Source organism: Berghia stephanieae, chromosome 3 (assembly GCF_034508935.2).
Source record: "Berghia stephanieae isolate SIO BIC M18660-M18661 chromosome 3, UCSD_Bste_1.3, whole genome shotgun sequence".
In the NCBI taxonomy this organism is placed as follows: Eukaryota; Metazoa; Mollusca; class Gastropoda; order Nudibranchia; family Aeolidiidae; genus Berghia; species Berghia stephanieae.
Genome location: NC_088362.1, coordinates 25,547,611 through 25,562,610, shown reverse-complemented (window position 1 = coordinate 25,562,610; position 15,000 = coordinate 25,547,611). Strand labels below are relative to the sequence as shown.

The 15,000-nt window shown below is 38.9% G+C and overlaps 1 protein-coding gene across 1 annotated transcript in view; it reads right to left on the bottom strand.

Annotated features, from left to right (window-relative positions):
• The window catches only part of LOC144967425 (uncharacterized), a 34,026-nt gene extending 31,414 nt beyond the window's left edge, over window positions 1-2,612 (bottom strand). Inside the window, exon 1 of the mRNA XM_078904603.1 lies at window positions 2,386-2,612. Within this exon, the coding sequence (XP_078760729.1) occupies window positions 2,386-2,466 (81 nt within the window). The 5' untranslated portion in view covers window positions 2,467-2,612. The remainder of the gene's footprint in view (window positions 1-2,385) is intronic.
• Window positions 2,613-15,000: the final 12,388 nt, after the last annotated feature.

Here is a 15,000-nt window from a genome sequence, read left to right as displayed (position 1 = left end):
CTTGCATAACTTACTTTTTCAGCGCTTGGCGAAGGTCTGGATGAGTTATGAAACGTCATGTGAGGTAAAAGGCCATTAAATCAAATAGTTTTTATTAACACTCTCTCTCTCTCTCTCTCTCTCTCTCTCTCTCTCTCTCTCTCTCTCTCTCTCTCTCTCTCTCTCTCTCTCTCTCCTACCAGACAATTTCAGGAATTTCCCCAAAAAATTCACACCGACGTCCATTTATTTGCAGGTCTGATAACCCATTTTCTTATTGGCTCATTGTTGTAATGAAAATCTCAAAAGATGTCGCAAAATAGTGTCCATTGCAACAATGTTAAACTAGGCCCATAAATGGGTTCGGATATTGCCCTATATGAAAGCTCACGTTTTAAAGGTTTTTTTTTTGTTTTTGTTTTTACCAGCATGACCTGAGTCATATCAAAATCAAGGAATTACTGAATGGAAATGATGATACGTCAGATATTGGTCAATTTTTTTTTCTCATAGCTATATTATATTTGCACCCTTCTGAAAAAAGTGAACAAACCCCCCCCCCCGGTAATTCTGTTTACAATTACTTTTAGAATCAATCAGATTTCTACACGTTATAAACTGTATAAACTAGTGATTAGCCCGCAATGTTTCCAGGGAAATACATGCTATAACGAAGAGGCGCTCATCTATTTTGATTATCATTAATAAACTGTATTGTGTGGAAATTAACACAGAATGAGACAAATATTTTGAGCCACCAACAATCAAAATCGGGCCAGTCATATAGTTTGTAGGTGCACGTAAATTAATCTGGCAACAGGACGGCGAGATAGCGACTCCCAACGTCAAATTAATGACCGATCATTATTCCCTAGCAGATTTTATAAATAATCATATGAGTCAACAGATGATAAAATTACCCTTAATTCAGATAAGGTTTGCATTTACTCATATATCAATCTGTAAAAAAAATAGTTTTATAATTTTTAGATTTTCTAGCAATTCTGTGGTTTTTGACAAGAAATTAACAAGGGCTTTACGGAACAATTTTCATCCCCAACACTATTCATTGTTAAAGAAAAAATGTTTGAAACAGAACATGTTATAGATTCGATATAGACACACGAAGATACTGATTATGAGTATTTCAATGAATGAAAAAACGAATGTATATTATATGTAATAAGTAAATGATCAAATCGTAAAAGAATCTTATAATGGCGGTTTTTAGAGAGACCTTTTTGTGGGTATAATATAAACACGTTAGTTTTTAAAAAAATAAAAAGCTTGAGCAATATTACAGCCCAATATAAACCAAACGTGCTTAAAACGCTTTACATTTATGTAGATATTGGTATAAAAACTTATATAAATGAACGAATAAGGATAAATAAACTAAGTGAATAATCTAACGGTTAATTATTTACAAACTTTAGGAACGGCCCTTCTGTGTGTATTTGGTAAATAGATGGATGAATAAGTAAGGCTCTCGGGCAGCGTAGAAAATTTAAAGAAAAAACTAAAGACTCATCTTTTCCAGAAATTTTTATCCTAGGCATTTTCTTCTTATTGATTATCTAGTATCTAAATTATACGTTTTATTTTTGTATTCCATTTTGTTGAATGTCAATTTCATTTTGTAAAACTTGCATACTTATTGTGTGCGACTTGTGTGTGTCTGTTTGGCTTGGTACGAGTGTATTAATGGTTTGATTAGTATAACGTTGTAAAGCGCTTTGAGGCTTCGGCATTTAGCGCTATAAAAGAACTATTATTATTTCAAGTAATGATGAGAAAAATGAATGATCCAATTGATTAACCATTTTTTCATAAACTTTTGGAACGGGCATTATGTGATTCTATATAAACACAGAAAGAAATTGATGAGTGATTAACTCTCTCCTTACGATCATTTTCAGTATTTTCCCAAAATGGCAGGTTTACCTAGCAGAAAAGTTGATTTTTTAAACTCAAACAATCTCTCTACACAACAACTTTATGTTCTTATTAAATAAACAAAGATCATTCTTCAAAGTTTGTGATGTACAAAATAAATCTGAATAAGAAAAATGGATATTGTGTCGTAACAAATGTGACGATTTTGCTGTAGGTGGTAAGGAGAGGGTCAAATAAATGAGTGAGCAAATATGTAGTAGCTTTTTGAATAGCCATGTGAGGTTTAATATAAAAACGTACAGAAATTGATGATGTTTAAGTCAACTGAATTATACTATGTATATAAACTAATATAATAGGTTTTTGTTGAAAGTTGGTGTGAGTAACCCTTCCAATACGTCCAAAAAAAAAATAGATTTTGGTGGAAGTTGATGAGCGTAAACGTCTCCCAAAAGAAACAAACAAACAAACAAATAAAACAAACAAACAATAAAAGTCAAAATCTCTTACAGAAGCGATGGCGTCCTTGGCGTTGTGAAATCCGTTTGAAATCACCATTTTTCCTTCGTTCAAAAACTCCACGACTACCATGGTTACCGATGTAAACAAACACGTTTGTAAAGTTATGAATGAATTTTTGCTGATCGTCTCGTGGTTCCCGGGCCTTTCTACCAGCCTGCCAACACCAACCACCACGTTCTTCGTTCAAGCCTGGGCTAGACTGATCTCACCTAGGACAAGGGGGAGATACTTGTTTATAGGTAGGGCCTTTTTGGCTTTGAAGATGGTCAGCCATCTTACCTGGAGGGGGGAGGGGCCGGGGTGTGGACGTGGTGGCGGTGGCGGTGGGGGGGGGGGTTGATTGAATTGGGGAGTTGGGGGGGGGGGGGGGGGGGGGGGAGGGGGTGGAGGACATGTTATGAGATGTGTGTATTGTGCGCACAACTTTGCACACTGAGATAGAGATGAACGGAAATAGCGCGCTGTGACAGTGACAAATATACCTAGAAAACAGAGAGAAGGATGTTGTTGCTTGTTGTCAGACACGCTTTTGTGTCTGTGTGTGTGTGTGTGTGTGTGTGTGTGTGTGTGTGCGTAACTATGTGTAATTATATGTGTGAATAGGTGTATGTTTGTGTGTGTGTGTGTGTGTGTGTGTGTGTGTTAATATGACTTATCATGGAGTGATATCAATATTCAAATTACACAATCATGGGCAATAAAAGAATTAGGATGCATTTCTAGGATGTTTCTATGTATCGTGTTTTAGTTCGGGATCGAAATTCTGAAAAATAACACGAAACATCTTTATTTTTTTGTTTTTTGTTTTTGTTTTGGGTTTTTTATTCCTTGGGGGAGTGGGGGGGGGGGGGGGGGTAACTTCAACTTCCTTTCAATGGTCGTTGATTTTCTTTTTGTTTTTTGTTTTTAATTTTATTATTATTATTATCTTTTGTTTATTTTTGTTTTGACTTTGTTTTGTTTTTATTTTTTATTTGTTTGTTGTTCAGTTTTGTGGGTTGTTTTTTTTTTATTTAAAGTTTTGGCCAGAAAACCTACACTTGATTTATCGATCAATAAAAATACTCCCACTACCAAAAATGTGCAAATAGTCATCATCAGCATCATTATCATCATCATCATCATCATCATCATCATCATCATCATCATCATCATCATCATCATCATCATCATCCTCATCGCAATCATCTTCATCATCGTCACCAACATCATCACCATCATCAACACGCGTGGCTAGGAGGTAGCGTAGCTCAGCGGAACGATCTTTGCTTCATACCCGAAAGGTTCCGAGTTCGATCACCCGGTGCTGCGCTGCGTGGCCTTGAGCAAATCACCTCTCCCTAGCTCAGTTTGCAGCGCTGCACTGCGGCTGACGCCTGGGTTATTCCAGTTTTCCTTTGGAAGAGACCCGAGAGAAAAAATTTCCCTTATGGGATGAATAAAGGGATTTTTTTTTAAAATAATTTTTTTTATCCTAACCAATTAATTCATACAAAAATTTTGGACTGGAACCCGCAAGGAAAGAGGAGGGTTGTTCTACCAAATCAAACATGGCGACGCATCATTGAAACGTGAGTTGTTGGCAGCCGAACAAACCTGGGCCCGGATAAAGAAGACCTAAAAAAAAAACCGATCCAGCTGGAAGAAAGCTGTTGAGGCCCCTATGGTCCACAAGGAATCAAGGCAATGAATGAAAGAGGAGGGTTGGACGACCAAAGCAGACATGACGACTCAGCATTGAGTCTGAGTTGAAGGCAGCCAGATAAGGAAGACCACCAAAAACAGAGTCGGATGGAAGAGTGCTGTTGAGGGCCCCTATCGTCCACATGGAATCAAGGCAATGAAAGAGGGGGGGGGGGGGGGTAGGTCGACCAAAGCAGACATGACGACGCAGCATTGAGTCTGAGTTGAAGCGTAGCCATCGTTAAGTTATAGCCTGGCACTGAAACCCAATAAGACTGGCATTTTGACGTCATTATTTGGTTTTTGCACCGCCTAGTGAGTTGTCGTTAGTAGTGCTCAAGGAAACAAGTGGTCCCATTGGTTGAACTATTGAATACAACTCACGATTTGTTTTCTTTTATGGCCAAAGACTGGCCTTTTGACGTCATTTTTTTTGGTCATTGTCAGACTATAAGTTAACGATGGCTACGGTTGAAGGCAGCCAGATAAGGAAGACCACCAAAAACTACAGAGTCAGCTGGAAGAATGCTGTTGAGGCCCCTGTGGTCCACAAGGAATCAAGGCAATGAAAAGAGGAGGGTTGGTCGACTAAAGCAGACATGACGACGCAGCATTGAGTCTGAGTTGAAGGCAGCCAGATAAGGAAGACCACAAAAAAACAGAGTCAATGGAAGAGTGCTGTTGCGGCCCCTGTAGTCCACAAGAAACAAAGCAGTGAAAGAGGAAACATGACGACGCAGCATTGAGTGTAAGTTGAAGGCAGCCGGACAAAAGGGGCCCGGATAACGAAGACGTCCAAAAACCGAGCCAGATGGAAGAGCGCTGTTGAGCCCACCCATGCATTTAGTGTCAAAAACGCAGGCAAAACGTCGAGTTTAAAAATAACTAAGTAGTCCTTCAGAGCCATCAAGCCCGTGGAGCCGGAGTTTATCCCGGTTTCCATTGCGTGAAACGGACAATAGAAATTGCTTGCGACCCTTTGGATAGGACGCTAATCTATCGCAAAGTACTTTCCGTCAGATCTAACAGACCCAGCTACCCATTAACTGCTGGGTGGACAAGAGGGGGGGGGGGGTCAGAAAAAATCTAGACTGCACCCGGGACCGATCTCGGTTCCTTTGAGTGTGATGCGAGTGCCCTACCTACGGAACGATCGGGACCCCCAGTCTAAATAAACCAAATAATTGAAATTGAAGATAAAACTTAATATTTTTTTAAAACCTTGAATATTTATAAATCTCAATATCTACTAAATTGTGCTCAAAGCGTTTTACAAGAGGGTACACGTAATATGTGGGACGAGATATAGAATGATTTATTTCTTAAATTCGCGATTTTTTATTGCATGTATTATTAATGTCCAAACAGTAGACACTCAATTTAGATAAAAGAAAATATGTGCGCAACCTTAAAAATCAACAAATGTACCAGCAAAATCCATGGTATCTAGAAATAAATGCATTGTCTTATTTTAACGATATCAATTAGTTTTATATTGGGCACTCATCTCTTAGCGGGGTCCCGATAGTTCAGTTGGTAAATAAAGCACCCGATTCACAAGCAAAAGGGACCGAGATCGATCCCGGATGCGGTCTAGGTTTCGTCATATCCAAAGGGTAGCAAGCAATTGCTATTGTCCATTTCACGCTATTAAAAAAAAATAACTTAAGCTGTTATATAGAGCAATATCCAATAAACCTGTTCAAAGCGCTTTCCAAGTGGCCCATAGCCAATAGAAAGACATAACATGTAGAACGAGACATGACGCCTGTTAGGCGATATTACAGGGTTTTTTTTCCAACAGAGACAACGCTGTTAAGGGCCATGTACTCATTTTACACCTGAGTATGGTGAGCGAACGTGAGTAAAGAGCCTTTTCCAAGGACTCAACTATGCACCGAGCGAGGCTCGAACCCAGGACCTCCCGATCCGAAATCGAGTGTCGTACCACAAGACCACATAGCCGCTATAAAATAGAGACCGGAATAAAACTCTGGCTCTCTGAGTCTAAAGACTCTGAAGAACTAATTCCTACTCAAATCATCCAAACTGACATCGACAGTTAAGCCTGATTTCTTTCCGAGCTCCATGCTTAGGTCGGAAGGTCCTGGTTCGAGTCCCTCTCACTGCGCATCATTGATTCCTTGGAAAAGGCTCTTTCCTCACACTGGGGTGTGAAATAAGTACCTGGCAGCGTTGTATATTATGTTTGACAAAAAATGTTATATCGCCTAACAGGCGTCCTGTCCTGTCTTGTCCTCCGCGTTAATTGTTGCTGTTGACTTGGGACCCCTGTAAAGCGATTTGAGCATGTTTATTTGATATTGCGCTATATAAAGACTCAAGCTTATTTTTTCTTCCGCATAAGTCAACGCAACCTTGAGACGGAATTATTATTTTACAGGGCATTTTATAATTCTTTTTTTTTTTTCAATATACATATGTGTGGGTGTGTGTATGTGTGAGTGTGTGAGTATGTGTGTGTGTGTGTGTGTGTGTGAGTGGTTGGTTGTGCGTTTGAGTTAATTGTGAAGCGCTGTAGAGCACTTTTGACTTTTAAGTGGATGCTTAAGCTCTCTAGAAATTTATTTTTATCATTATTATTTTTTTTAAATTATTATTTTTATTATTATTATTATTATTATTATTATTATTTATTATTATTATTATTATTATTATTATTATTATTTATTATTATTATTATTATTATTATTATTATTATTATTATTATTATTATCATCATCATCATCATCATCATCATCATCATCATCATCATCATCATCATCATCATCATCATCACCATCATCATAATGCCGACAAGCGTTCGACCATATTGTATGGTGATCCATCGTACGGGAATAACTCCACGAAGACTATCACCTCAAGCACCCAAAAGTCCACCGCCCTCATGGCGGTCTGTGGTGAGTGCCATTGCCTCAACCCACCCACCCACCCATTCACACTCCAACCACCATTGAGTACAGACAACACAAGTTATACTGCATTTTATTGTATTTGTTTTCCACGTTAACTTGTGTATTGTTGTGCTGACGAAGGTTTTGTACCCGAAATGCCCATTGTCTGTATTGTTCCAATCCGAAGCCTTTCCATTATCATTCATTCGTTCGTATTGTTCGTATTTTTACGATCACAGGGCTCAGGCAGCCCCACCGCTCTCTACTCAGCCAACCCATATCGAGAAGATGCGACATTTTCACAACCCCAACTATCAGCCAACACCGAAAGCAACTTCTCTCTTTTTTAAAAATGATTTTTAAAAACTGCTCCTAAATCCACACGACTCAAATCAGGAAAGACTTTTTACAGTAAAATAGAATAAAATAAAATTCCCTTTATTCACCCCATTGGGGAAATTTTTCTCTAGGGTCTATTCCAATGGAAGACTGGAATAACCCAGGCGTTAGCCGCAGTGCAGCGCCGCAAATTGAGCTAGGGCGAGGTGACTTGCTCAAGGCCACACAGGCGGGTGATCGAACTCGGTATCTGCCTTTCGGGTACGAAGCAAAGACCTTCCCGCTGAGCCACGTGGATTCCACAAAATGATCATTTTGACTTTGACATGGCATGAAGGGGTGGATGGCACCCCCGCCCCCCCCCCCCCCCCCCCCCCCCCCCCCCCCCCCCCCCCAAATAAAATACCCGAAGGAGGAGAAAAATTATTGAAGACCCCTTTTCCAGGTTTCAAAATATGAAATAGAAAACATTGGTCCACCTGCATCAGGGTTAGATCGAGACATGGCAGAACAGCCTCAAAGCGGAGCCATCGTTAACTTATAGATAGTATGCGCTTGTCTAAGAAGCTTACAGCATTGCCATCCGGAAGTAAAACGGACCAACACACAAAACTATGTGTAATCTTGAACGTCTATAGTCTCGTTAATACAGTTTAGTGATAATTACTCATAAACGCGGATGGCAAAAAGCAAAAGCAAAGACCTGAGTGACGTCAACCCATACTATCTATAGCCTGACACTGAGGAAAAAATGACGTCAAAAGAAATGTCTTTGGTCGTAAAAAGAAAACAAATCGTGAGCTGTATTCAATAGTTCAATAGTTCAACCAATGGAATCACTTGTTTCCTTGAGCTCTACTAACGACAACTCACTATAGATAGTTCGAAGATGACGTCACTCAGGCCTTTGTTATTGTTTTTGCCATCCGCGTTTGTGAGTTGTTCTCACTAAACTGTATTAAAAAGACTATAAAAGTTCATGGTTACACAGAGTTTGTGTGTTGGTCCGTTATACTTCCGGATGGCAATGTTGTGAACTCCTTGGCCAAGCGCATTCTATCTATAGATAGTTCGAAGATGACGTCACTCATGTCTTTGTTATTGTTTTTTGCCATCCGCGTTTATGAGTAATGCTCACTGACCTGTATTAACAGTTTTGTGTGTTGGTCCGTTATATTTCCGGATGGCAATGTTATGAGCTTCTTAGCCAAGAGCATACTATCTATACGCTGCACAAACCTTTAAAATGACGTGTAAGTCCTAGAGGGTTCTTGTGTCAGGCTATAGATAGTATGCGCTTGACTAAGAAGTTCACAACATTGCCACCCGGAAGTATAATGGACCAACACACAAAACTCTGCGTAACCATGAACTTTAATAGTCTGGTTAATACAGTTAAGTGATAATTACTCATAAACGTGGATGGCAAAAAAAAAAACAATAACAAAGGCCCGAGTGACGTCAACTTCATTCTATTTTTATAAGTTAACGATGGCTAGATACGCTCAAAGTGACATCGTTGGGAGTACAACACCAAATTGCCCTTTTTGGACATCTGGCATAACAATGTCCAGATACAGCAACAGCTAAAGGAAGCAGGTTTTATTGCCCATGTCATGAGGCAGAAATTGGGATAAACTCCATTTTTCCTTTTTTTTTTTTTTTGGCCATCTTATCTCTAACTGGCGATAAATGTTACCCACCGTCTGAATCGGGTGTCATATCGGAGCCTACAAAATAGAGGGAAAAAATGAGTTTTAGGTGAAACCAACGAAATTGTATTTGAATTCAAAAGAGTTATTGATAAATAAAAAGAGTTTTATTAGCGCAATTATTATGCACTAAACGTGGTCAAAGCGCTTTACAAAGGGTCCCTGACCAACAGAAACGCCTAACATGTAGAACGAGACATGACGCCTGTTAGGCGATAGTAAATTTTTTTTCGACAGAGACACCGCTTTTGGTGGCCAGGTACTCATTTTACACCTGAGTACGATGAGAGAATGTAAGTAACTAGCCTTTTCCCAGGACTTAACTATACGCCGAGCAAGGCTCGAACCCAGGACCTTCCGATCCGAAAGCGAGTGGCATACGACAAGTCACATAGCCGCACATGGTAAGATAAGAATGAATAAAGTCTATCAACCCTCTGAAATCTGAAACAACCAAAAATGTAAACTTTTCTCTCTTGACTTTCAATTCTTGGAATCTCGTTTACCTGACGGAAGACCAGATTGAGACAATACATGTCATAACATTAAGTAAAACAGAAGTTATACGATGAAATTTCAATCTAAACATCTGTCAAAACAACTGTTGTTCACTCAACTCAGGTGTGAATGAGTGCCTGATCATTGGTAGTGAAAGATATTGTAAGAGTGATGGGCACACGAAGGACGCCGGACAGGTGACTGCCTGCTTGCTTCTGTAAGAAATGATACTATAGTCCCATAATATGGTCTGCTAGGGAAATATCTGAAACATTGTGAAGCGCATTGAACATGGTAAATCAATGGAAATGGGTATATAACTGTTCATATTTATCTTATATTTCAATGTAATTTATAAACAATATTTAGACGATAGCTCACAAACATATAACTGAAAATTTTATGTTAAGATTTCTCATTTCTTCTCTCAGCTTATCCCCCATTTTTTCAGGGTTGTCATAATGAATGCCACATCTCCATGCGACTCGGTTCAACGCATCATCTTCCTCCAGGCCCAATTCTTTCATGTCGTCCTTTACCCTATCCAACCATCTAGTCTTTGGGCGTCCCTTTTTCCTCTTCCCCGCTAATTGTACATATCCAATACTTTCCTTCCCACGTACTCCCTCTCTCGTCTCTTATAGACAATTTTTTAAAAATTCCCTTTATTCATCCCATAGAGGAAATTTGTCTGGTAGACTGGAATAACCCAGAAGTCCGCCTCAGTACAGCGCCGCAAATTGAGCTAGGGCGAGGTGACTTGCTCAAGGCAACACGGCGCAGCGGTGAGTGATCGAACTCGATACTTTTCGGGTATGAAGCAAAGACCGTACCGCTGAGCCACGATGTGTCCGTTAAGATTTCAATAAACGCGGTCGCTTTTCGGAGCGATGTCTCTGTCCGAAAAAATTGTACTATCGCCTGACAGGCGTCATGCCACGTCCTACATGTTAAGTGTTTCTGTTGGCCAGAGACCCCTTGTAAAGCGCTTTGAGCACGTTTAGTCGATATTGTGGTATATAAAAACTCAATTTTATAATTATTTTTTTTTCAATAAACCACAAATTTTGTCCAATCCAGACAACAAAGTCTTCTGTGTTGGAGGTCATGAATGACCTGCACTGTTTGGCATGGTTGATTGAAGGGGGGTAGGGGTGTGTGGGGGGGGGGGGAGGAGTGTGGTGGGGGGAAGTGAAGTTAGGATTGGGTGGGGGGGGGGGGGAGGGAGATTGAGAACAATCCTTGTGTTGTAAGCCGGACGTACTCCGTCATCACGTCTGATGACATGTCCGGACATTGGTGCAGACGAGTGTCAGAACTGACAAGGCCAATTGATTTAAATGTCTCAATGTAATACACGGACGGATTCAATTAGAAGACAGGTTTTCCAAAACTCCCTAAGTCCGAACTTCCCATTTTGAGATATTGGGGATTATTTTCCCTACAATGTTTGATTCCGTCTATTATTTTATCATATTTAGACGTCTATACTTCAAATTCACACAAACCTAGGGAAATTTTTGTGCCAACTTATGCTTAAATTAAAGTTTCTCATAGATGGAAAAATCTCAAAAAGTAGAAAAATCCACTTAACGAGCTTTGGAAAATCAACCTTGAAAAATAATTAACAACAAATTAACTGGAAAAAGACTTATTTGAACATTTGGCCAGAAAACTTGTTCTTCAAATATCGATCGGTTTAATGACCTTCACCTTGGCAAAAACCATCAAAATTGGCACTTACTAAGACTTCGAGAATTCCCAGAATTTTATTCTTTTTTTGTTATTGTTGTTGTTGCCAAGATGAGGGTCATTTAATTCGACCGATATTAGGAGGACGAGTTTTCTGGACAAATTTTTAAATACGGTTTTTTTTTTCAGAGTTTTGGTACTACACTGATTAAATTGTATCAAGTCTCGCCACCTTGTACGACGGGAAACAACGATTTTGTTGTGGACTGGACGAGTTTTTAAAAAATTAAAGATTAAAGAATTGAATGTATTTAAAAATAACCAGTAGTGAAAATAGATGTTCTCGTAACAATAACTGTTTATAGATATATGCTTAGGTTTTTTTTTTCTTTTGTTTTTTTTTTTTTTGTCGGTTTGTTTTGGGATTTTTTTCTTTTTTTGTTTTGTTTTGTTTTGTTTTTTTGTTTTTTTAATCAGGTTGATACTCTTGCCGTAATAAATGATATCACAAGTGGAGAATCAACTCCATGAAAAAGGCATAAAAGGAAAGGGTGGAACCTCAGACTGCAGGATCCATCCACGTTCTTCAAAAATTGTCATAAATAATAATGTGAAATTGAATGTAAGCTTCAATTTAATTACAAAAACAGATCAAATGAACGTTTCGGGTTTCCCCTTTATCAAAAAAACAGGACGAATGGAACACCACAGATGAATGAAATAATGACATTATCTCATTCATCTGTGGTTTTTCATTCATCCTATTTTGTTGATAAAGGGGAAACCCGAAACGTTCATTTGATCTGTTTTTGTAATTAAATTGAAGCTTTTATATAGCGCAATATACACTAAATGTGCTCAAAGCGCTTTCCAAGAGGTCCCTGACAAATAGCAACAAGTAGAACGAGACATGACATCTTACATTTTTTTTTCCGGAAAGAGACAACGCTGTTAACGGCCAGGTATTCATTTTACATCCGAGTACGGTGAGAGAATGTGTATAAAGTGCCTTTTCCAAGGACTCAACAATGCGCCGAGCGAGGGTCGAACCCAGGACCTTCCGATCCGAAAGCTAGTGTCATACCACTTGACCACATAGCCGTACATAAGGTCAATGGAAATGTTCAAAAATGCTTGACTTGTCACAAGACGAGACACTGCACCGCTTGGCCTTCAACACTCCAAATTATGTCTGACTCAAACCCCTGATTGATTGACTTGTTTACGTCTAAGTGCAAGTCACTATTTCCATCAAAGCATAATGTGATTGAATGAAAATATCAAACAAATTCCTTTCATATCCTAGTACAAACTGCACTGATTGCGACCTGTGCGGCTATGTGGTCTAGTGGTATGATACTCGCTTTCTGATCGGAAGAAGAAGAAGAAGAAGAAGAAGAAGAAGAAGAAGAAGTGACACGTAAAATAGGGACCATCTTCCCAAAGATCACGTCTAGTCACGATTCTATATAATTGATATCATGTATGAATGAGTAACGACAGCACAGTCAAGACATTTCACAGACCGGTGGTCAAACAACCTCGGACATAGCGACAGTTGTAAATTCCGGTCTCAACATAGTATAGATGGAACGAAATTGACGTCACTCCGCTCATTGTTATTGTTCTTAACTTAGACAGAACGATAGAATGATAAGTTGTCACTAAATTCTATCGACCCGGGGGTCACGATAGCTCAGATGGTAGAGCACTCGCTTCACATGCAAAGGGACCGAGATCGATCCCGGGTGCAGTCGATATTTATCTCCCCCCCCCCCCCATCTCTTTCCCCCTGTCCACCCAGCAGTGAATGGGGAGCTGAGTCTGTTAGATTTGGCGGAAAGTGCTTTGCGATAGACTAGCGTCCTATCCAAAGGATAGCAAGCAATTGCTATTGTCCGTTTCACACTATAGACACCAGGATAAACTCCGGCTCCTTGGGCCGAATGACTCTGAAGGACTGCTTTTTTTCTATCAATCAGATAATCAACTTTTAAGGTTACACATAGGTTTGTTTGTTAGTTGGTATGTTTTATCCGGCTGGCGGATGTTATGATGTTTTTGCCTAAGCGCATAGCAATAATGGTGTCGGGGTGACCAGTTGCCGACAAGGGATTTTACGGTTAAGACGACCAAAATGTGACCCAACGCCTCATAATGGTTTTATGATTATGTCGTGGTGACCTAGATTCTGGTACTGACGAGGAATTTTTAAGTTAAAACGACCAATAAATGTGAAAATTCAGATTTGTAAAGGACTTTGAAAAAATTGTGTGGGTTCGAGTCCCCTCTGAACGGCAGAGAGTGAGTCCTTGTAAAGGCTCTTCACCCACATTATCTCACCGTACTCAGGTGTAAAATGAGTTCCTGACCATCAACAACAGCTATGTTTCGTCCAACATGTTAAATGTTGTTGTCAGTTTGGAACCCCTTGCAAGGGTAGTATCATTAACTCTCTCCTTGCCAGCCATTTTCAGGATTTTCCCCAAAACTTCACACTCAACCAACACAAAAACAATAGCAGTAAAGTTCTTCCAATGCTTAATTTCTTTAGCAAGACATACTCGCAACACACTGTTCATTTTCATTAATTTTTTGATGTACAAAAGAAATTTGAATCAGAAAAATGTTGGTTGTATCGTAAGGAATGTGACGATTTTCCCAAAGTTGGTAAGGAGAGGATTAAGATGAAGATCTGAACAAGTGTGTATGAAACGTGCCAGACAAATCAAGAAAGAAAAATACAAGAAAAAAAAAAGAAACCATCCCAAAAAATCAGTCTACTTTGACTGGGGATCGAACCTCAGACCTTCAGACTACGTGCTACCATTACACCACATAGGCTCCCGATAGTTGGAACACCTTGCTTGCATCAAACAACACATACAATGAACACGAGAGGAAGAGGACGAAGGCACTGAGTTAATTTACGTATTTAATAATAATAATAATAATAATAATAATAATAATAATAATAATAATAATAATAATAATAATAATAATAATAATAATAATAATAACAATAGTAATAATAACAACAATAATAATAATAATAATAATAATAATAATAATAATAATAATAATAATAATAATAATAATAATAATAATAATAATAATAATAATAATACACATTTATACAGTGCTCATTCTCGTGTAAAACACAAGCTCTGGGCACTTTACAATATCCAAAAATTATCAATTTTGAGTGAAAAATAAATATGCAATGAATTCAAAGCCAAATCAAGGATTCATAGTGTCAATAAAAGCAGATACAGTAAAGACGTGTCTTGAGATTCTTTACTATTTATTTACTAGGAAATGGTAGGATTTTCCAATGGGAGGGCTGGAATAATTTCGTTTTGAGACGGAATGTTATATTTACAACCATGGTGTCAAGTGTTATGAACCTGTAGTGTCTCGGTGACTTGACCCACCTGTTATAACGGTAAAAACGTGTTTAACTTTGGCCTCGTCCAGGCGTTTAACAACGAAACCGGACACGAGACACAAACCGTACTTAATTACCATCATCACGATTCATTCACAACTTTCTGCTTGTGGTGCTCAGGGGGATATCACGGGTTTTTTTTCTATTATCAGGCAAGACCGACGTGTACATGTATATGCAGGTCTAACATCCGAACTAACTTATGAGCCTAGTTTTTTAACATTGTTGTAAAAGACAATATTTTGCGTCATTTTTTTTTTTTTGAGAAATCCATTACAACAATGAGACCATAATGAATTGGGTTATCAGACCTGCG